We start from the raw sequence: 21,046 nt of genomic DNA on the forward strand, positions 1-21,046 counted from the left end.
AGGAAAGGATTTCTTCAGTTCCTAATTCCAGATCCAATCCGTCATCGAGTGAAGTCAAGGCAGGATCAAGACAGGAGCCTGAAGGCAGGGTTTCTCACTGCTTCCCACGGCATCACCTCTGACCAAGGGACTCATTTCGCAGCTGAAGAAGTGCACCATGGGGGCGGGGGCTGCTTACTGGCTCACTTGCTCACAGGCTCAGGCTCAGCTAACTTCCTTAGACAGCCTAGGACCACCTGCCCAGGGAATGGTGCCTCCCATGATGGGCGGGCTAGCCTGTACCAATTAACAATCAAGGCAGTCTCCCACAGACATGGACACAGGCGAATATGATCTAGGTGTTTCTTCAGTTGAGGCTCTCCTCTCAAGTGACTCTAGGCTGTATCATGCTGACAATGATTTAGCTGTGTCCCAGGCCCCTGGACAGGAACTACCACCTCAGGTACCTTGTCCTAGAAATTTGGACTTCCTGTGGGACTCATCTGAGGCTGTTTCTAAATTGAGACAATGTAACCCCTGAACTCGCAGGGAAGTTCTTCACAGCCCACTGGCTAGGAAGGAGGCTCTCAGAATCCAACACCCCTCCTGCTTACTACGATCTTTCCCAGATGAGCCCCTCATTTGCTGTGTGGCCTCAGACCAGTGGCTGACCCTCTCTGGGCCTAGTTTCTGGCTGAGAGCTATAGGCTCAGCGCCAGCTCAGCCCTACATGACAGCCGCTCTGCCTGTGCGTCTGTCTGGCTCAGTTCCAGACAGTAGCACAGCAGGGCTGTCACATGCTGATCCACGTGACAAGCGGCGGCTGGGGGCTCCATCCCACGCAGAAGACAGGGCCCTCAGTGGCCCCTCGGCCCTACACCTATCCCAGCTAACTGAATCCTGCAGGGCTGGCAGCGGGGCGTGGGCCTGCGGGCCTCTCTTGCCCTCCCAGGTAGGTTGGGGAGCTGGGTGAGGCGGTGAGGAGCATCTCCTAGGTGCAAGGTCGGCACAGAGGCCCTGGCCAGCAGCCTCCAGGCTCGTTCAGGGCACCTGTGGGGAAAGGCTGCACGTGACCCTGGGGCAGAGGTACAAAGGATGTCTCTCTCACACACACACACATCCATGTAACCCAATCGCCAGGCTGTCTGCCCCCAGCAGCTGCTCGGGATCATCCCCCTTTGTGCTGGCTCCCACAGGTGTCCCTGGGGTGGAGCCAGGCTCAGCTCTGCAGCTGCAGAGGAGCAGGACCCCAGGGGCCACCTCAGCAATACACAGTATCATGATGGCTGTCTGAGGGTGGCAGGCAGAGGGGATGTCTTTGGGGAGAGACACATCCTCAGTTCTACAGTCGCCGCCTTGCCATGCATATCCTATGTGGCCAAGACCCGGCCCCTCACAGGGCCCCAATTTCTCATTGTAAAATACGAGGTTTGAGGGTGACGAGTTTGTGTGTGGGCTGCAGCTGGAGGTAGATTGGGGGTCACAGGAAGGCCGAGGCCTGGGACACAGCTGGCAGAGGGCCTAGTCCTGAGACTGTATTTCTGGACTCTGGGTCTGACCTCTTAGCAGATAGGGAAACTGAGACTCAGCGTAGACAAGGCTGGGTGGCGGTGTTCAGCCTTTCTTAATATTCCAGGCCACTGGGTCCTACCTTCACATCGAAATTCCCAGGCTCTCCTCCTAGAGCTGAGAACACGCCCGCCTCAGCCTCCTTCCACCCCTCACTCATTATCCCACTCAGTGCTCAGAACTGCTGTGTGACCCTGAATTAACGCCACCCTTCTCTGGGCCCTGCCTCCTTTTCTGTGGTCTGAGAGAGTCTCTAGGCCGCTACAAGATAGATGTTGTGGTAAAATCCCAGCTCGCAGCTTCCACCAGGCCTGGAGCCAAGGTCAGGCACTAGGCCAGGGTGGCCCCGCCCCAGGGGCAGGCATTGTTGGACCTTGCATAAAGGCGGGGTGCCAGGCTGGCTGGACAGCCAGGAAGAAGGGCAGCTTGGCGAGGCCTCAGGTACTGTATCCCAGGGAGACGGGAGTGGGTCTGCTATTGATCTGTCCTGGCTGGGATCTAGCCTCGCTACTCTGGGGTGCCGGGCTCCCTATCTGGTTTGGTAATTGGTGGCTGCACACACAGGCAGCCTGTGTCTTTCAGGCCTCATCTGCCTGCAGCCTGAGGAGAAAAGGGAAGGAAGATACTGTAGGGGAGGGCTGAGGAGCTTCGAGTACAGGGCTCAGCTGGCTTCCTGAGTCTGCACTGCACTCCACAGCCCTGCTCCTCCTGGGGGACTCATCCTGTGAGGGGGATGAGGGACACGGCTGCCACCACAGGAGAGAACATGGTCTCTGACCCCTGGAGGTCTATTCAGGCACCATTTCCAAGGCACTAACTACCATGCCAGCCCGGCTAGTTGGGGGCACTCGAAAGATCTTACGAAAGATTCCTCAGCAACAGACTTTGTCAGAGCCCAGTGAAAGACAGGCAGGCACCTGCTGTGCCTGGGGAAGGGTCTTGTGGTTCCAAGGACTTCATCTTCTAGCAGCTCATCTATGGGAAGGCAGGCTCAGTCTCCAGGCCCAGGAATGTCTTGGTCCCAGCTCCCTAGGTACCATGGATAGGAGAAGCTGCTGCCCAAAGCTCTGGACAGTCTCCTGGAACCCAGGGCCAAAGCCACACATGGGCCATAAATAGGAGATTAAAGCGTGAGCCACTCAGTTTCAGGGCCTGGGGGCCTTTGAGCCCGACCTAGCGCCCCTACCTCTGGCAGTCCTGATGGAGGTCTCCAAGCCTTGAGATCACACCTTCATTCACTGTCACCGAGATCCCCAGCCCTCTCAAATCCCACACTGGATTAAGGTTTTGTTGGGCCCTTACCCCAGAGTCCTCCTCCCCCAGCCCCTCTGGCGCCATCTCTCACGAAGTGCTTCTGGGGCCATGCCTGGACCAAGGCTTTCTAAACCTCTGCCTTTGAGTTTCCCCAGCACCAAGCCTATAGGGGCACCAAGAGCTGACCCCTTTCACTAATGAAAAGAATGAGCCAAAGAGCCCAGGAAACCTGCGTGACGTCTTCCAGCCAATGAACAAGCTGCTGGGATTTGTGTCCAGGTCACGGAGCCCCTGACCACGGAGGCCTGTGGTGTGGTTGAGGAAACTGAGGCAGGAAGGTTGAGGGACTGGGCTGAGCTTTCCTGCACAGGAGCCCAGTGGGGTAGGAGAGAGCAGGCACCAGCCAGAGGGAAAGTCCATCAGCTGGACCCTTCCAAGGGCACAGGGCAGGGCCCTTGCATGGCAGCTAATCCCCTGGGCGACGGAGTGCGGGCCTCAGTGCTCACTCCTTCCCCCTTTTTCTAGTTTTCAGGCTCACCCCGCAGCCCTGGACATCCACGGCAAGTGCCCAGGCTAGCCCCGCCTACCATGGTCAGCACCAGTTTGTTTGTGGGGACACTCATGTAGCCCAGGCTGACCCTAAACTCTTTGACCTTTCTGCCTCCACTTCCCAAGGGGTCAAATTCAGTCCCTCCTGCACACTAGACAAGCACTCTACCAACAGAGCTACATCTCCAGCCCCTAGCTAGTAATTTTTAAATTTTTATTTATTTTTGTTTGTTTTAGAGACAGGGTTTCACTGTAGCCCTGGTGTCCTGGAATTCGCTCTGTAGACCAGGCCGGCCTTGAATTCACCTGTCTGCCTCCTGAGTGCTGGGATTAAAGGCATGCACCACTACCACCCAGCATTTTTGTATATTTTTTAGAGCATTTGTTTATGATGTGGGGTGGTGCATGCCATGGCGTGCACGTGGAGGTCAGAGGACAACTTTGTGGAGCTGTTCTCTCCTTCCACTTTATGTGGGTTCTAGAGAGGAAACTCAGGCCGTCCAGCTGGAATAGTGTAGCGAGCACATACCCCAGTTACGGGGGAGGAATAATCACTCTTGATTCAGACTTGGTATAACACTCATTTATTCACACAGTAAGATTACAAGCAATATTCATCCTGTCTTCCAAATGGAAGCAGGAGTACCTCTCCGGGTATACAGGTCCGGGCTCGCCACGTCTATTCCTCTGGATCTTGGGTCAGCCTTCCTCAGGTCAGCCATGTCTGCACTGGGGACAGGATCTCACGTCTCTGGCAGAGGAGAGTCGTCTCGCGTGAGGGCCTGACGAGCTCTGTTGGTCGGGTCTGAGGCTCCATCTTTTATATTCTTTCCTGGCTAGGTTTCTAGTCTTATCCCTACTTCCACACATAGCTTATAGCTTATCACTACTCCATTTGTGGTTTACTTACATCATTCTATTGCTTATCACTCCTGACCAGGGTTGTTCACCCTAGGCCTTACATGTGTTCCTTACAAGCAAGCTCCTTTACCCCCTAAGCCATCTTGCCAGCCCATAATTTTGTTTTTGTGACACAGGGTTTCATGTAGCCTTGGTTCATATGAAATTTGTTAGAACTCATATGCTTTTCTACTGCTGGGACTGGAGGCATGGCCCACCATGCCAGGCTGATTATTACTTTTAGAGCGATCCCCAGGTCCATGGTCCTACTCAGGCCCCAGGGAAATACATAGAAACTCCCACCCCATCCTCAGGAAGACCCCTGGCTCACCAGCTGAGCCCTGGGCTTGGAAAGGACAGCATAGTGGGGATCGGTAGGAATGATGGGATTGAGGGATGGAGACCCCCAACAGATTGGCTCTTTGTGCTCATGGGGCTCTTCTCTTCCTGTGGTGGACAAGTATTGTCCTTCTGGTCCTGAATCTGCAGCTCACAAGTGTTGCTTCCTCCCAAGGACTGTCTGTTCCTCTCCCGACTCTCTGGCTGCCCTGTTCTCATGCTCCAGGAACGGGGAGACTGAGGCAGGCAGCCTTCTGTGCCTCTGGGCTGAGGTTTTCCAATGTGAAGGGACTGGGTGTCCTCAGGCTGGCTCCTTGTCCTCTCTGTGCCTCTGTTGTGTTTAAAGGAGTCAGGGCAGACATCCTTACATACTTCCCCAGGATGGGATGTACCTGCGGAGGGAGGGTGGGGTACAGGAGTTACATAAGAATCCCCTAGTGTTTGTCCACTGTGACTTTCCAGTCCCCTTGTGATGTCTTAGTCTAAGACTCCTGATCCCAGGTGGCAGATGACCTTAGCTCAGGTCCAACCTGGCTTTCTAGCCCCTAGTGGGCACACCCCCAGGTTCCCGTCCACAGTGACCAACCCTGAGGGGGCATTGTGGGCCAGGTGGGCAGTCCTGCAGGGGAGGTGTGTGTACTGCTGCCATAGTGAGTTGGCATCAGTGTTGCTAGGAGCACTTCTAGAATGTTCTGTATAGACCCCACCCACAGAGGTCCCTTGCCCACAAGCCAATGTTTGGTAGCATGCTTTACATTTTTGTGGGCTCTGAAGAGACTCCAGTGAGCAGGGCCTTAGGGTGGGAGGGACTGTTGGTGGTGTCATTTTTTTCTTTTCTCATGGGTGTGTGTGTTCACATGTGTGTGGGGTCACTGTGTGGGAGATGCATGTGTTTGTATGCATGTGGAAGGAGGCCTAAGGTTGATGTTTGGAACCTTTCCCCATAGCTTCCCACTTTCATTCTCTTTGAGGCGGGATCTCTCAGTCAAACCCAGAGCTTGCCAATATGAGAAGTCTCACTAGCCAGCTTGCTCCAGGGAGTCCTGTCTCTGTTTTTCGAGGCTGGAACTGTGGGGAGCTCACGTGCCCAGTGTCCACTAGCATTGACCTGGGCCTGGGAATCTGAACTCTGGTCCTCTCGCTTGCACAGCAAGAGCTTTAACCACAGAATGCCCCTCCAACTCTCCTGGTGACTCATGGGCTGTTGGTCTCCCTGTGCCTTCTGGGGACAACGGCAAATGCTTTGTACAGCAGTCTGCTCAGATCTTCCCGCAAACCAGGGCTTCACATCCTGTAATGGCAAGGAAACTGAGGCAGGACAGGAGTGTCTGTGCCCGAGGTCTCATAACGAGTAGAAGCAGAGCCCTGAGACACACTGAGGATGGAGATAATGTTCTCTCCGAGTTTCCAGCTTGTCTTTTTGGAGCCTGGGCACAGGAGGCCTGGAGGGTCAACATTGGACCCTGGGCACAGCCTCTGGGGTGGCTTATTGCTCCAGATCACTGCTCTCCACAAAGGCCTCCAGACAGACAGACAGACAGATAGCTGCCTGACAGTGGCAAAGCACTGGTGCCCACCTGGGCCCAGAAGCAGAAGGCAAGGCCTCATCTTCACAAAGCCTGTCAGCTAAGCCAGGCATGGCGCTATGTGCCTATAATCCCAATACTCAGGAAATGTAAACAGGAGGACCCAGAGTTCAAGACCATCATAGCTACATAGTGTGTGTAAGGACCACCTGTCTCACATTCAACCAGGGGGAAAAAAACACCCGGGGCTGGAGAGATGACTGAGCACATAAAGTCCTGCCACTCGAGCAAGGGGACCAGTGTTCAAATCCCCGGCACCCACACAAGTGCTGGTGGGTGTGACAGCTGCCTGGAATTCCATAGCCCAAAGGAGGAGGGAGGAGATCCCCAGAGCAAACTGTCTGGCTAGTTTCCCTTTAGCACTTTTTTTTTTTTTTTTTTTTTTGGTTTTTCGAGACAGGGTTTCTCTGTGTAGCTTTGCGCCTTTCCTGGGACTCACTTGATAGCCCAGGCTGGCCTCGAACTCACAGAGATCCGCCTGGCTCTGCCTCCCGAGTGCTGGGACTAAAGGCGTGCGCCACCACCGCCCGGCCTCCCTTTAGCACTTTTTATTTTATTATGTGTGTGTGTGTGTGTGTGTGTGTGTGTGTGTGTGTGTGTGTGTGTGTGTGTGTGAGTGCACAGTGCTTGCAGAGGCCAGAGGTGTCAGATCCCCTGGAGCTAAAATCACAGCTGGTTGTGGGCCACCTGATGTGGCTGCTGGGATTTGAACTCAGGTCCTCTAGAAGAGCAGCATGTGCTCTTAACTGCTGAGTTGACATCTCCAGCCCTAGATTGGTCTTAGCTGTGAACTTGATGTTCAGTTTAGAGGTTGACTTAATAATGAGGTGGAGCATGTTTGAGGACCCAGAATTAACCTTGGGCCTGCATGGACATGGGAACACATATACATACATTCGTGCATGAACGTCACACACAGAGGCACGTGCAAAAAAAAAAAAAAATTAAACACAAACTAACAACAACAAACAACCACAACTCCAGCAACTATCTTTTTGTCACTGGGAAGTTTGGGGCACTGAGCCCCAAGAAATGAGTTAAAAAGACAAAGTAGAGTTGGCCTCCTGGTCCCATGGGAGGGGACAATTGGTAAAGGAGGTGGGTGGAGGGCAACTAGGCATCCTGTGGTATCTGTCAGTACAGAGCCAAGCTGAGCAAGGGGCCACTGTGAGAGCACATGAAAGAGCATCGCTGTGGGTACACTCAGGTACACTGAGGCCTGAAGTCAGACAGCGGAGGAGGAAAGGGTCCCCAACCTGTCCTTGGTACCAGGCCAAGGAGTGAATGCGTCACAGGCTCCTCTGATGAGCTTCGTGTAAACAGGCGTGAGCCCAGGGGAATATCAGGCCCCTTCCCTGTCTTCCAGTCCCGGCTGGTGACTCCCATCACCCCACCTGGCTCTCCTCTGCAGCTGTCACCTTCTCTTGTGGTCTAGCGGGCATCCCTGCAGAGGTGAGCAGGGGGGCCTCTGGGCAGCCCAAGCCATTCTTCCCTTTGCTGAGGGACTGCCCGAGGTCACCCCAGGTCTCTGAGCTGCCACCAGCCAGCCTGGTTCCTCATGCAGTCCCGAGTGTGTGGTGGCTGCTGTGGTGTCCCTCGCTATATCCCCTCCTGTCCACTCTACTCAGGCCAGGCAGGGTCAAGTGTAGCCCCCGGGAGGGCACTGGAACAGGAGGGGCCTTGGGTCAGAACTAACTTCACCAAAGCAGCAGAGAGCCCCAGCTCACCTGCCCAGCCTTATCAAGCTCATCCCTTCTGTAGTCCAGCCGGCAGGAGGAGGAGTGCCTGTTGTGTCTGGCTGTGTCCCATAAGGACAGTCTCAAAGGTGACGGCCACTCTTGTCACCAATGGAGCTGTCCAAGGGGGGCCCTGGGAAGAGTCTGTGAGGCCCTGGGTGGGCAGGGGCTGGGGACTGTCACAAAGGTGAGGGCAGCCGCCCGACTCACACTGCACTATCCTGCAGGATGGACTCATTTGAGGACAGGTTGCGGCGGCTGCGGGAGGCCTTCAACACGGGGCGGACGCGGCCGGCTGAGTTCCGGGCTGCGCAGCTGCAAGGCCTGAGCCGCTTCCTTCGAGACAACAAACAGCAGCTGCAGGAGGCGCTGGCCCAGGACCTGCGCAAGGTGCGGGGCGGTGCGTGGAGCAGGGACAGTGGGGGAGGGTGTGGGTGTGTCCCCCCCCCCCCCCCGGGTCAGCAAGGGTGGTACAGCTGGGACAAGGGACACAGCTCAGCCACATCCTCCAGGAAGAGGAGTTGAAAACCCATGGGACCCCAGCTCCTTTCATGAACCACAGGTGACTGTTGGCCCCCATCCCTCTGTCCCCCATCTACTCTGCCGCTATTTATGGAAAACTTGGTATGTGCTTGGCACCAGTGCCAGGACAGGCTCTGGGAACACACAGTGAGTAAAGTCCCAGTGTCTACAGAGCTGACCTCTGCCGGGGGAAAGGGTGGTGACAATATGACAGCAAAACCATGCTGTGCGTGTGGCCTGGTAACATGTGAAGTGCACACGTTCCAGTGTTAAGTCAGGGGCCGGATGGTGATGCTGGTTTGTATGTGGGGTCAACGAAGGTTTTTCTGAGAAGGGGGCCTCAGAACAGAGTCAGAAAATAGGAGGAGGAAAGCGCTGCATGGACATTGGAGGGAGTGGCCCGGCAGCATATGCAAAGGTCCTGAGGCTTGAAGAGCTTAGTGTGTCTGTGGTTGAGGAACTGCAGAGCTCAAAGTGGCTGGAGAGAGAGAGAGACAGAGAGATATGGAAGAGAAGGCCTGAGGAAGTGGACCACGCCCTGGACGACTTTGGTCTCACTTGGCACTGTGGACATCACAGTCTCTATATCTTGGAGGTTCTGGGGTTCCCTCCCAATTCCAGCAGCAGTCATACAGGGTCCCCCAGTCCCTCCAAGGGACTGACCCAGTGAGTTCCTCTTCTCTTTGTCCCCTGCTGTTACTCTAGAGACTCCCCCAGTCTGATGGGCTCTCCTGGGACTGACTCCTACAGCTTCTCATCAGCCCCGCCCAGCACCCAGGAGACCCGACCTTTTCCCCTTCAGCTCAGGTTCCACCTCTGCTTTCTTATCTGACTCCAGAAACCTGGACCTTACAAAGGAGGCAGCGGCCCAGAAAATTCAGCCTGGCGCCTCCCTCTGATCCGGCCAGACTACTCAGGTCTCCACCCTCGGCAGGTGGCATCTGCCCAGTGCTGTGGTCATTCTCTCCTCCCTCCGACCCCTAGCACTCCTCCTGCTGGACAGTCACAGCCAGTTATCCCCAGAGGAGGGTTCAGAGAAGGCAGTTTCTTGCCCAGAGACACACAGCCAGGAAAAGCAGGGCCTGAGGAAGAATCTCACTCAAAGTACCCTGCTCTCCTGAGGTCACTGTGCCCACGTGTGCATCCCCACCCCCATACCTCGATAGGGTCCTCAGGAGCTGCCAGGCTTGCCGTGAGCTGTGTGTGGCTGAAAGTTGCCTGAACCAGGCTCGGCTACTAGGAAGCACAGTGGGGCTGAGTGGCACAGAACACCCACCTGGCTTTGCATGGCACATCCCCTTATATTGCATGGCACATCCCCTTATATTGCATGGCACATCCCCTTGTATGGTCTTCCTGGCACTCTGCATCACCTCTGCAGGCCTCCATCTTCTGCTGTTACCCAGAAGAGCTTGTATTTCAGTGGCCACAATTCAGCCTGGCTCTGGCATCCCTGGCCCTGAAGTCTGGACCCCTCCTGGAGTTTGGAGCAGAGCACACAGCTTGCAGAAGTCAGAAGCATGGTCTTGTTTTTTTTTGTTTGGTTTGGTTTTGAGATAGGTTCTCAAACTTATTATGAAGCTGAGAATGACCTTGAACTCTTGGTCCTCCTGCCTCTGCCTCCTCAGTGCTAGGTATATGCCATCATGCCCAGTTTATATGTGGCTGGGGATGGAACCCAGAGTTTTGTATATGCTAGGCAATCTCTCTACTGGTTGAGTCACATCCCCAGCCCCAGGTCCCATTGATTTTTGTCTTCTTACTTCTCTCCTGGGCACTTGGTACTGTCCACCTGGGCTGTGGGAAATGAAACCATTGACCGAGGAGAATCATGCCTTATGCCCTCTGTACTCGCTGCTAAGCAGAAGCAGAGCAAGCCCCAGCCAGCCACAGGGCCTTTGCACCTGCTAGGATCGCTTCTATATTCTGACTCTACTACATTCTGCCCCCAGGTGCCCAGGGCTCCCTGGAGTGGGTGAATGAATGAATGAATGAATGATAGGATAAAGAGATGCAGGACCTTTGGGAAGGAAGCTGTATTTCCCCCACACTCCGGCTATTTGCTACTTTGGGGTTCCCTAGGACTCAGCCCTGACCCTCCTTCCTTTCTGTAGTCAGCCTTTGAGTCGGAAATATCTGAGATTGCCATCAGTCAGGCTGAGGTGGACCTGGCCCTCAGGAATCTGCGGTCGTGGATGAAGGATGAGAAAGTGTCCAAGAATCTGGTAAGTTGGGGAGGGGTCAGGGTGGCAATTGGGGTTTGGGAACTGTTTGCTCCCACAGTGTGGCTCCACAGAGCCTCACAGCTCACCCCTGGTCCAGGCCACACAGCTGGACTCAGCCTTCATCCGGAAGGAGCCCTTTGGCCTGGTGCTCATCATTGTGCCCTGGAATTACCCCTTGAACCTGACGCTTGTGCCGCTGGTGGGGGCCATTGCTGCAGGTGAGACCTCCACCTTCCCACAATCCTACTCACTGGAGAACACAGGGCTACCTAGGAAACCAGAAAAGGAAGACAGGGGAGCGGGCACCCTGCTCCCAGGCAGCCCCTGGCCAGGGTCTATCCATCACTTCTGACTTCATCTGAGAGTTCGTGTGGCCAGCACATACTCTGCACGGCTGCCTCTCCTAGCATTCCCTCTGTGCTGACTGCAGGGAACTGTGTGGTACTCAAGCCCTCAGAGACCAGCAAGGCCATTGAGAAGATCCTGGCTGAGGTCCTGCCACGCTATCTGGACCAGGTAATATGGACAGTCGAGGCCTAGGGCTGGGCAGCTCCTGTGGGGGTAAGGCGGGGGACATGGCCCAACCTCAGGAGGGCCTTCAGTGTGTGGGAGCGTATTTGAGGGGGTGTGTGCTTGTTTGTGTGTATGTGGGTGCACATATGTTTATGTGTGAGTGGAGACCAGAGCTCAACCCCTGGTGGTTCTTGGAAATGTTCACCCTATGTTTTGAGACAAGGTCTCTCACTGGTTCCTGGGACTGGAGAATTTGGCTAGACTAGTTGACCAGGGAGTCTCTGGGATCTGTCCTTCTCCACTGCCCAGTGCTGGAATTAGAGGTGCCTGCCATCACACGCAGCTTTTCAGTGGGTCCTCAGGATCGAACTCGGCCTCACGCTCGCACAGCAAACACTCTCACTACTGAGTCACCTCTCTAGTCTTCCTCTCTTCTATTTTTTTTCAAAATTTATTTATCTATTATGTATACAGTGCACATACCCCTGCAGGCCAGAGGAGGGCGCCAGATCTCATCACAGATGGCTGTGAGCCACCGTGTGGGTGCTGGGAATTGAACTCAGGACCTCTGGAAGAGCAAGCAGTGCTCTTAACCTCTGAGCCATCTCTCCAGCCCCCATCTCTTTTCTTCTTCTTCTTCTTCTTTTTTTTAAACAGGGCCTCACTCTGTAGCCAAGGCTAGCCTCAAACTCATTGTGATCCTCCTGCCTCAGCTTCCTGAGAGATGAATTACAAGAATGAGTTGCTATGCTTGGCTAGGGATACCTCTTCTGAATTGCATGGCCTTGGCTACATCACTACCCCTCCCCTTCAGTTTCCCTTCTAGGATTTAGCCAGGGAAGTCTGTCCCCTGGGGTCCCATAACTGGCCCTAGCTGCATTCTTTCCCTAAGACTGCAGTGTTCAGCCCCCAGGATGTTCTCAGGAAAGATCAACCAAGACTGGGTGAAGCAAGATGGGTGGGCTCCATGCAGGCTGGACCACCCCTAAACTCAGAAGATGGGTCTGAGGACCTTTCTTTGCCCACAGAGCTGCTTTGCCGTGGTGCTGGGTGGGCCTCAGGAGACCACACAGCTGCTGGAACACAGGTTCGACCACATCTTCTTTACAGGTAAGATTCAGGGGTGGCTCCAGCCTCCAGACCCTTAGGGAAGACAGACTCTCATGTCCACAACCACCAACCACCTCCCCACCTCAACCCTGAGTCAAAAGTCCACCCATTCCAAGCTCCTGCTGCACCAGACCCTGACAGCAGACCCCATGACCTCCCTTCAGCCCTGACAGCAGGCCCTGTGATCTCCTTTTAGCCCTGGCAGGTAAGAGGCTGTCTTGGGGTGCTGAAGGGCAGCAGTACCCGACCCAGGGTTGCCCAGCTGGCCAAGATAGGATTTGCACCCAAGCTCTTAGTGAGACTAGCTCCCAGAGGTCACCTGCCATTATGCTACCATGTCCCAGATCCCAGGCGTCTGCTTCAAGGGATCAGGATGAAGTTTCTGGACGATAAAAATGGTAGAGGTAGGCCGGGCGGTGGTGGTGCACGCCTTTAATCCCAGCACTCGGGAGGCAGAGCCAGGCGGATCTCTGTGAGTTCGAGGCCAGCCTGGGCTACCAAGTGAGTTCCAGGAAAGGCACAAAGCTACACAGAGAAACCCTGTCTCGAAAAACCAAAAAAAAAAAAAAAAAAAAAAAATGGTAGAGGTAGTGGGCAGTGCCCAAGTGGGCCTGAGCCTAAGCTGGCTGTCTTGACTCGCAGGTGATTAGAACAGGGCAGAGCTGGGCTTTGGACTTTTCTCTAGAGCTTGCCTCAAGCCTAGGAAAGGCCCAGCTGGGGACAGGGAAAGCTGCTGAAGCAAAGGTAGATTGGTCTTCCTTGTGGGGAAAAGCAAGTCTCATACTAAGCAAGGCAGGAGGCAGGGGAGTGCCATCAAAGACACCTCTACACCCTCAGCCCTGGTGGCACTTAGGTTAGGTTCTCAGGGCCAGGTGCAGAGGTAAGGCCAAGGCCAAGGCCAGCTTTCAAGCAAGGTCCCAACAGACCTGACCGGGATCTCACTGCAAGGTCCCATGACTAATCTAGCCTGTTCTCATCTGAGGCAATTCAAAGCACAGGTCTGTACAGAAGACAAGGTCCTTTATCACAGCATATGGTCCATAGGAAGTGTTCATCAGCTCATCCTCCCGAGACCAGGGCATCTTTGTTGAGTACACAGACTGTATGTCAGAGGCTGCATGTGCGGGATTCCATTTATTTATTTATTTATTTATTTATTTATTTAGAGACAGGGGTTCTCTGTGCAGCCCCGGCTGTCTTGGAACTTGCTCTGTACACCAGACTGGCCTCAAACTCACAGAGATCTGTCTGCCCCTGCCTCCTGAGTGCTGGGATTCTGGAGTCTTTTATCCATGTTTGAGGTGCTGGGAATCAACCCCAGACCTCATACATGCCAGGCAAGTGTTCTACCACTGAGCTATACTCTCAGCCCTTGGACGCTGCTCTTGTTTGGGTTTGTCTTGTTTTTTTCCAAACAAGATCTCATGTAACCCAGGCTGGCCTCAAACTCACTATGTAGCTGAGGGTGACCCTCAACTCCTGACACTTTTGCCTCTACCTCCTGAATGCAGGAAGCATGGGAGTGTACCACCATGGCTGGATCAGCCACTGTTTGAGACAGGATCTCACAGTGTAGCGCAGGCTGGCATTGAACTTGAGGCAATGTTCTACCTCAGCTTTCTGAGCACTGAGACCACAGGCAAGTGCCCCCGATGCCAAAGTGCCTCTGCGGTGTTTGAACTGAGGCGAGCAGAGAGTAAACAAGGAATGGAAGAACTATGGTGTGGCAGGCAAGGGCTGGGACAACCTGGAGGATGAGTAGATGGGGCAGAGGGAGAGGGGGAGTGAGGAGGAGCCTATAGACCAGGAACTCTGGGAAGGGGTTTGTAAGGAAGAGAGGAGGGACTGAGCATCAGACAGGCTGAACTGGACTGTGGCCTTAGAGGACAAGGCAGAGGACATCAGAGGTTTTATTTAGGAGGTGGAGAGGCGGCTAACACTATGACAGGCTGGAGAATAAGGTGCAAGGTGGGCCAGGGACAGAAGTGAACACAGCTAGGAGCTGAGGGGCTACATTGGAGGGGGTCACGGAGTCCGACTCACTGCTGGGAGTGTAGGATAAATTCTTTTCGAGTCCCTGTGTAGGGACTCAGGTAAGGCCACCCACTTACCAGTTCACTAATGAGTCACTCTAGGCCCTTCCCATGTACCCAGGGAACGCTTATGTAGGCAAGATCGTGATGGCCGCTGCTGCCAAACACCTGACGCCCATCACCCTGGAGCTGGGGGGTAAGAACCCCTGCTATGTGGATGACGACTGTGACCCCCAGACCGTGGCCAACCGTGTGGCCTGGTTCCGCTGCTTCAATGCTGGCCAGACCTGTGTGGCCCCCGATTACATCCTGTGTAGCCAGGAGATGCAGGAGCGGCTGGTGCCGGCCCTGCAGAACGCCATCACACGTTTCTATGGAGACAACCCACAGACCTCCCCTAACCTGGGAAGAATCATCAACCAGAAACATTTCAAGCGTCTCCAGGGATTGCTGGGCTGTGGCCGCGTGGCCATTGGTGGCCAGAGCGATGAAAGCGATCTCTACATTGGTGAGTCTCCCTCTTCCTAACCTGGGCTTTTCAGACCTTTCCAAGCTGGAGGGGCCCACGCTACAAGTCTCAGCCTATGTCTGACTCCTCTGTCTTTCCTCTGGAGCCTGGCCTGAGTACACAGCTCTGGGGCCCAGTTCCACAGCAACACACCACCGTGACTCTGAGCCTCTGACTCCTCAGACTCAGGACTCACTGAGCTACGACCCGACTCTAGAGGTTCAGAGTATGGCTTGAACTTCTGTTCTAGCTTTTGTTGTTCTGTGAGACTCCAGACCCCAAGCCTGAGGTCCCAGGAAGTCAAACCCTGGGACTGCTCTGTGTGGGGCACAGGCTGTCCTGACTGGAGCCCCTCCCTCCCAACATGTCTTGCCCACGGGTGCGGCTGAGTTGCCCCTTGTATTGCAGCACCCACCGTGTTAGTGGACGTGCAAGAGACAGAGCCCGTGATGCAGGAGGAGATCTTCGGGCCCATCCTGCCTATGGTGACTGTGAGGAACCTGGACGCGGCCATTGATTTCATCAACCGGCGCGAGAAGCCGCTGGCGCTGTATGCCTTCTCTAAGAGAAGCCAGGTGGGATGGGATACCAGCAGTGCACTGTGGGAGGGTGGCAACAGAGCGGGACTTCATGCATGGTGGCCTCTTGGCTTTGCCCCCGACCTCTCTCCTGGAAGTCAACCCTCCCTGGGCCAAACTCTCCTGGATGACATCACACCTGGTCAAACAATTTTTTGAGATGGGGTCTCATGTAGCCTAGGCTAGCCTCAAACTATGTAGTCCAGGATTGGACCTGATCCTCCTGACTCTACCTCCTGAGTGTTAGGATTATAAATGTGTGTAATGACACCTGGTTACATTTGATTCTGGGGAATCAAACCCAATGCCTCCTGCACACTAGACAAAATCTACCAAATTGGGTTGGAGAGATGGCTTAGTGGTTAAGAGCACTTGTTGCTCTTGTAGAGGACCCAGGTTTGGTTCCCAGCACCACCTGATGGTTCACAATGATCCATGCCTCCAATTCCAGGGGATCTGATGCCCTTTTCTCACTTCCTCAAGCACCAGGCACATACGTGGTACACATACATGCATGCAGGCAAAACATACACATAAAATAAATAAATCTTCAAAGATTAAAACAAACAAACAAATAAGGGGGCTGGTGAGATAGCTCAGCCAGTAAAGATGCCCAATCTCTAAGAATCCTGTGGTAGAAAAACAGACTCCCAGAAGTTTCTCTCCTACAAAATCTTCACATGAGCTGAGACTAGTACAATAAACACATGATAAATAAAATGTAATAATTAAAAACAAAAAACCTGCCGGGCGGTGGTGGCTCACACCTTTAATCCCAGCACTCGGGAGGCAGAGGCAGGCGGATCTCTGTGAGTTCGAAGCCATCCTGGTCTATAAAGTGAGTTCCTGGTCAGGCACCAAAACTACACAGAGAAACCCTGTCTCGGAAAAAAAACAAAAATAAATAAGTAATAATAAAAAAGACAAAAAAAAAAAAAAAAACCCTACCAAATGGGGCTGGAGAGATGGCTCAGTGGTTAAGAGCATTGGCTGCTCTTCCAGAGGACCTGGGTTCAATTCCCAGCAACCACATGCAGCTCACAACTGTCTGTAACTCCAGTTCCAGGTGATCCGAAACCCTCACACAAAGTGTGTTTTCAGGTGTGCATGTCACGACATTGGTGTGACAAAACACCAGTACACATTAAATAAGTAAACCTTAAAAAAAAACCTACCAAATAAGTTTCATACTCAGCTATCACCATTTTTTTCATTAAAACACACTTTTTATTCTAGAATAACTTTAAATATACAAAAGACACAAAGGCAGTAGACTCCCTGTGCACGCCACAACCAGTTTCCCCATGAAGGACTCTGACACGTGCCATAACCAGGCAAGTACAGCAGGCATCGCCGTAGCTGCCCTCCATCCATGCTGTCTGCACTCCGATCTCACCATGCAAGATCTTGGCCTCAGCCTGGAGTCCCCGCAGCTCTCCGCAATGTCCCCATTTTCCTGATTTCTCACTACTCTGTAACAGGGAATGGGATTTCTAGAGAGAATGCCTCTGGTTACCCCAGAGCCACATGTATCTAGGAAGTTAAAGGTCACTTGGGAAGACTGTGTCTGTTAGAAGACTCTGCTCAGAGCTATTCTGTCCTGTCTTGAGTATCTGAGCGAGCCTCTGTGCTGGCCAGGCAGTGTGCTAGAGCCCTCTCTATGGAGGGGGTGGCTACCATGTTACTGTAGAAATGTTCTCGATCCAGGGGAAAGACTTGTCTCCTGGGCTGTTTATTCAGTTAGAATGAGTCTGGTGCATGGTTTTGGCTTAACACTTTGTATCACATTTTTATGTATCTGTGTGAACATGTAGAGGTCAGAGGACAACTTGAAGGAGTCAGTTCTCTCCTTCTACCTTGTGGGTCCTGGGAATCAATCTTAGGTCATTAGGCTTGGTAGCAAGTCCCTTTATCCACTGAACCATGTCGCTGGTCCCAGCCTTAAAAGGATTTTTTTTTCTTCTTTTTTTTTTCTTTGCTTTTTCAAGACAAGGTTTCTCTGTACAGTTTTGGTGCCTGTCCTAGATCTCACCCTGTAGACCTGGCTGGCCTCGAACTCACAGAGATTCACCTGGCTCTGCCTCCCGAGTGCTGGGATTAAAGGCGTGCACCACCACTGCCGGCTTAAAGCATTTTTTTAAACATCTGTTTATTGCATGTCTTCAGGTGTGCATGTCACGGCATTTGTGTGACAGTCCGTTGACTGAGTTGAGGGAGTCAGCTCTCTCCTTCTACCATGTGTATTTCAAAGTCAGTTTGTCAGGCTTGGCAGCAAGTGTCTGTACCCACTGACTGTTTCTGAGGCAGGGTCTCAAACAGCTCAGGCTAGCCTGAGGATTACCTTGAACCCCGGGCCCTACTACTCCGCCAGTGTAATTACAGGCAACACTACCATACCTGACGCTGGGTTTAACTACCCCGGCCGCCATTCTGTCCTGGGCCGCTCAGTGACCACTTCCTCCATTGTTCTATGTGAGTGAGGGCCCTGCTGGGACTATCTCAGCCCCACCTCTGTGGAACCTTTAGAAAACACAACACAAGACAGGTGCTGGTGGCGCACGCCTTTAATCCCAGTGCTGAGGCAAAAGCAGGTGGATCTCTGAGTTCAAGGCCAGCCTGGTCTACAGAGCAAGTTCCAGGACAGCCAGGGCTACACAGAGAAACAAATGTCTTGAAAAATAACAACAACAAAAAAGAAATCACATCACAGCCCTTTTGGCAGTAAGGCCAACTGTCCCTCAAAGTCTCTAGAACCCAGCACTGGTCCTAAGTCAGGCTGTCTTCCAGCCTGCTCATCCTCAGGTGTGACCGTGGTTCTTGGCAGCCTCAGGCTGAGGCAATGCTGCTCCCTGGTGGGATCCACTTCACCAGACAAGGCCCAACTGAGAGCTGTCCTCACTGGACAGCATTACATTAAGTAGAGCAAACCTATCTCCTTTCCCTCCGGCCGTCTCAGACCTGCAGGCTGCAGGAAAACCCTTCAGGAAGTCAGGCAAGGCCAGTCTTAGGCTGCTGAGTTCAAACCTGGCCTTAGCTTCCCAAACTCTCCCTACAAAGCCCCTCCCTTCCCTCTCCCTACTCTCCTGAAAGCTGTCACACAAGACTCAGCAGTCACCTTATGTGCCATTCTGCCTTTTCCTAGGTGATACCAGGTCTCATGACTTCTCCTTGGGTTTGTGTCGCAACCCCCTGCCAGGGCCACATACATATACACAGAGAACATGTCCCTAGGGTGGAGTTCGTGAGTCTGTTCCATTGGGCCTATCTTGGACCTCGGGCCCTTACTGAAACAAGGTACAACCAGATGTTTTACAAGTTCCTCTTTCTCTCCCAGGTGATTAAACAGGTCCTGGCGCGGACCAGCAGCGGGGGCTTCTGCGGGAACGATGGCTTCATGCACATGACCCTGTCCAGCCTTCCTTTTGGAGGAGTGGGTAGGTGGCAGCAGAGCTCTGCCCTCCTGGGCTGCTCCACGGCTGCATGCCCACCCCACTGCTCCAGCACACTAACTGCAGAACATGCAGCCTACTCTCAGTGCAGCGGACACGAGAGGAAGTCCCTCTCCACAGTCCGTGTCCATCTAGCCTGCCTCCCACCTCCCTCCAGCTGTGGGGGATCTTCCAGGGGTGCTTGCACTTAAACATGTAGGTGAGAACCCAGAGAGATCATTTTGGTAGGTTTTGTAAAAAGATACTAGTTGCCTCCAGCCACGGAGCTCGTTGACTTTTTCCCAGTCTTCAGCCATTCACCCTGGTGCCTTCAACTCCATGGTAGGGTCAGATGACGCTCCTTCAGCTTTCCCAGCTCCCTGTGAATCCAGCTCTGCGCATCTCTGCTTCCAGGAGGCCTGGGATGCGGAGATGTCCCACCCCACACACAACTGCAAACTTCACAGCTATATCCCAGCAAGCCCCACAGGCACGTGACCCAGGCAGTCGCTTCTTCTTGGAGCCTACTTCCTCATTGAAAGCATTCTGGTCCTTCCACCTGGTCATACTCGGTATCGGAGTGACAGCACGGTCTGTCCTGTCCAGGTCTTGCCCTGGAGTCCTGCTCCTATTCCCCTCTCTTAGTCTGCTGTGGCAGTTACTGAGGTTGGCCCTGACATGTCACCCGCCTTCACGGCGGAGTTGTCCCCAAGCCAGAGTCCCCCACCCCCCTTTTTTCCCCACCCACACTCTCTCTGGCTGATTCCACATTTCTCTGGCTTCACTCATTCCAACAAGCCAGCTTCATTACTCCCAACTCCATCCAGGTCATGTTGCCTGGACTTTCTGGGCTGAGTCCTTCTCCCTTCCCGGACACCAGAAAATACACAGGTTTGAAGATGTCTACCGTAGCCCTAGGAGGGTGCCACTGTCAGTCACTTGCCCAAAGTGACATACCTGTTTAGGACAGGGCTGGGATTCAACTTTGGGTAGCCTGGCTGGAGAATTCATGCCCTTGACCTCAGTTTGCCTGTCCCACACCAAAACCTGGCATACTGGTCTGGCGGCAGGTTCAAGGCTCCGCCTTTTTCTATCCATGTCTTGCGATTAGCTCAATGAGCAAATAGGGAAAGAGGCTCAGACAGCCCACTTGTCAGAGCAAAGTCTATGTGATGTCCCCTCAGCCGGCCACTAAGGACCTAAACCCCTGTGTTCCATGCTGCCCACAGGATCGAGCGGGATGGGCAGGTACCACGGCAAGTTCTCCTTCGACACCTTTTCCAACCAGCGTGCCTGTCTGCTGCGCAGCCCCAGGATGGAGAAAATCAACGACCTTCGTTACCCGCCCTACTCCAGGCGAAACCTCAGGGTGCTCCTGGTGGCCATGGAGGAGAGAAGCTGCAGCTGCACACTGCTGTGAGGGGAACTGCGGCCACAGGAGCCCTCCCTGGGACACAGCCGCTGAGGAAATGGCCTGCTAGGGCCCAGGCCACAGAGCAGGGTGCTCAGCCCTCCTCCTTCTGGGACTTCCCTTTTTGGGTCTCTTTGACTGTTCTGACTGGTGTAGGCTGAGGGTGGGAATGTGAGGAGAGGCGCTGTGACCTGTCTCCCCCAGTGCTAGCCATGGAATCGGGGAGAAAACAGGCACTTCTGAACTACCCACCTTCTTGTGGATAGTGTTTGAGGGAATCAGTGGTATCTGGCACAGGCCAATCCTGTGATGAGGCATGTCTGGGTCCTCTGAGCCTCGGTTTTCTAGCTGTATAAGGAGGTTGAATTAACGACCTGTGGTCGCTGGGAGTATTAAAGCAGGAGGGCTGACCCCAAGCTACAGGTGTCTTGTCTCTTTTTGGAGCGAGGTGTTGCCACCCTGTTAAAAGGCTAAGATCCCTCCCCCAACGACTCCTCGCCCATCCTCCCCATCCTCCTCAGGGGTGAAACATTCCAGCCACTAAACTGCTAAAAACCTAAATTTTTGACGTCCTGTCTCCTCTCCCGGCCCGGTGTTTGACCTTCCTGGCCTGCTGGACTCCTCAGCGCCAGCTTAGACACCACCTCCTAAAGGAAGCCTTCCCTGACGACTCCAAACAAGACATGCAGATCGCCTCATGGCTCTCTAGTCACAGGGGCAGACTTATGAACGTCCTGCTACCCGAGGCTGTTACGAGAACCAGATGAAGCCTTGTGACTGCGCTTTGGCGCAGAGTAGCGGTCGCC

At 53.8% G+C, this 21,046-nt stretch overlaps 1 protein-coding gene across 2 annotated transcripts; it reads left to right on the forward strand.

Moving 5' to 3' along the window:
* The first annotated feature begins 771 nt into the window (after positions 1-771).
* On the forward strand, positions 772-20,656 carry Aldh3b1 (aldehyde dehydrogenase 3 family member B1). 2 transcript variants are annotated; one of them, XM_052712226.1, is made up of 10 exons: positions 772-931; positions 8,140-8,302; positions 10,549-10,659; positions 10,757-10,877; positions 11,090-11,175; positions 12,201-12,282; positions 14,437-14,823; positions 15,232-15,398; positions 18,736-18,835; positions 20,059-20,656. In XM_052712226.1, exons 2-10 carry the CDS (start codon positions 8,141-8,143, stop codon positions 20,247-20,249), a joined length of 1,407 nt encoding a protein of 468 aa, XP_052568186.1. In that variant the 5' UTR covers positions 772-931; position 8,140; the 3' UTR covers positions 20,250-20,656. The 2 variants fall into 2 exon arrangements, with proteins under 2 accessions (XP_052568186.1, XP_052568187.1); XM_052712227.1 differs by lacking the exon at positions 772-931 and adding an exon at positions 1,900-1,989.
* The last annotated feature ends 390 nt before the right edge of the window (positions 20,657-21,046 follow it).

The sequence above is a fragment of the Peromyscus californicus genome, unplaced genomic scaffold (assembly GCF_007827085.1).
Source record: "Peromyscus californicus insignis strain IS unplaced genomic scaffold, ASM782708v3 Scaffold_4__1_contigs__length_199733344, whole genome shotgun sequence".
Taxonomy (NCBI): Eukaryota; Metazoa; Chordata; class Mammalia; order Rodentia; family Cricetidae; genus Peromyscus; species Peromyscus californicus.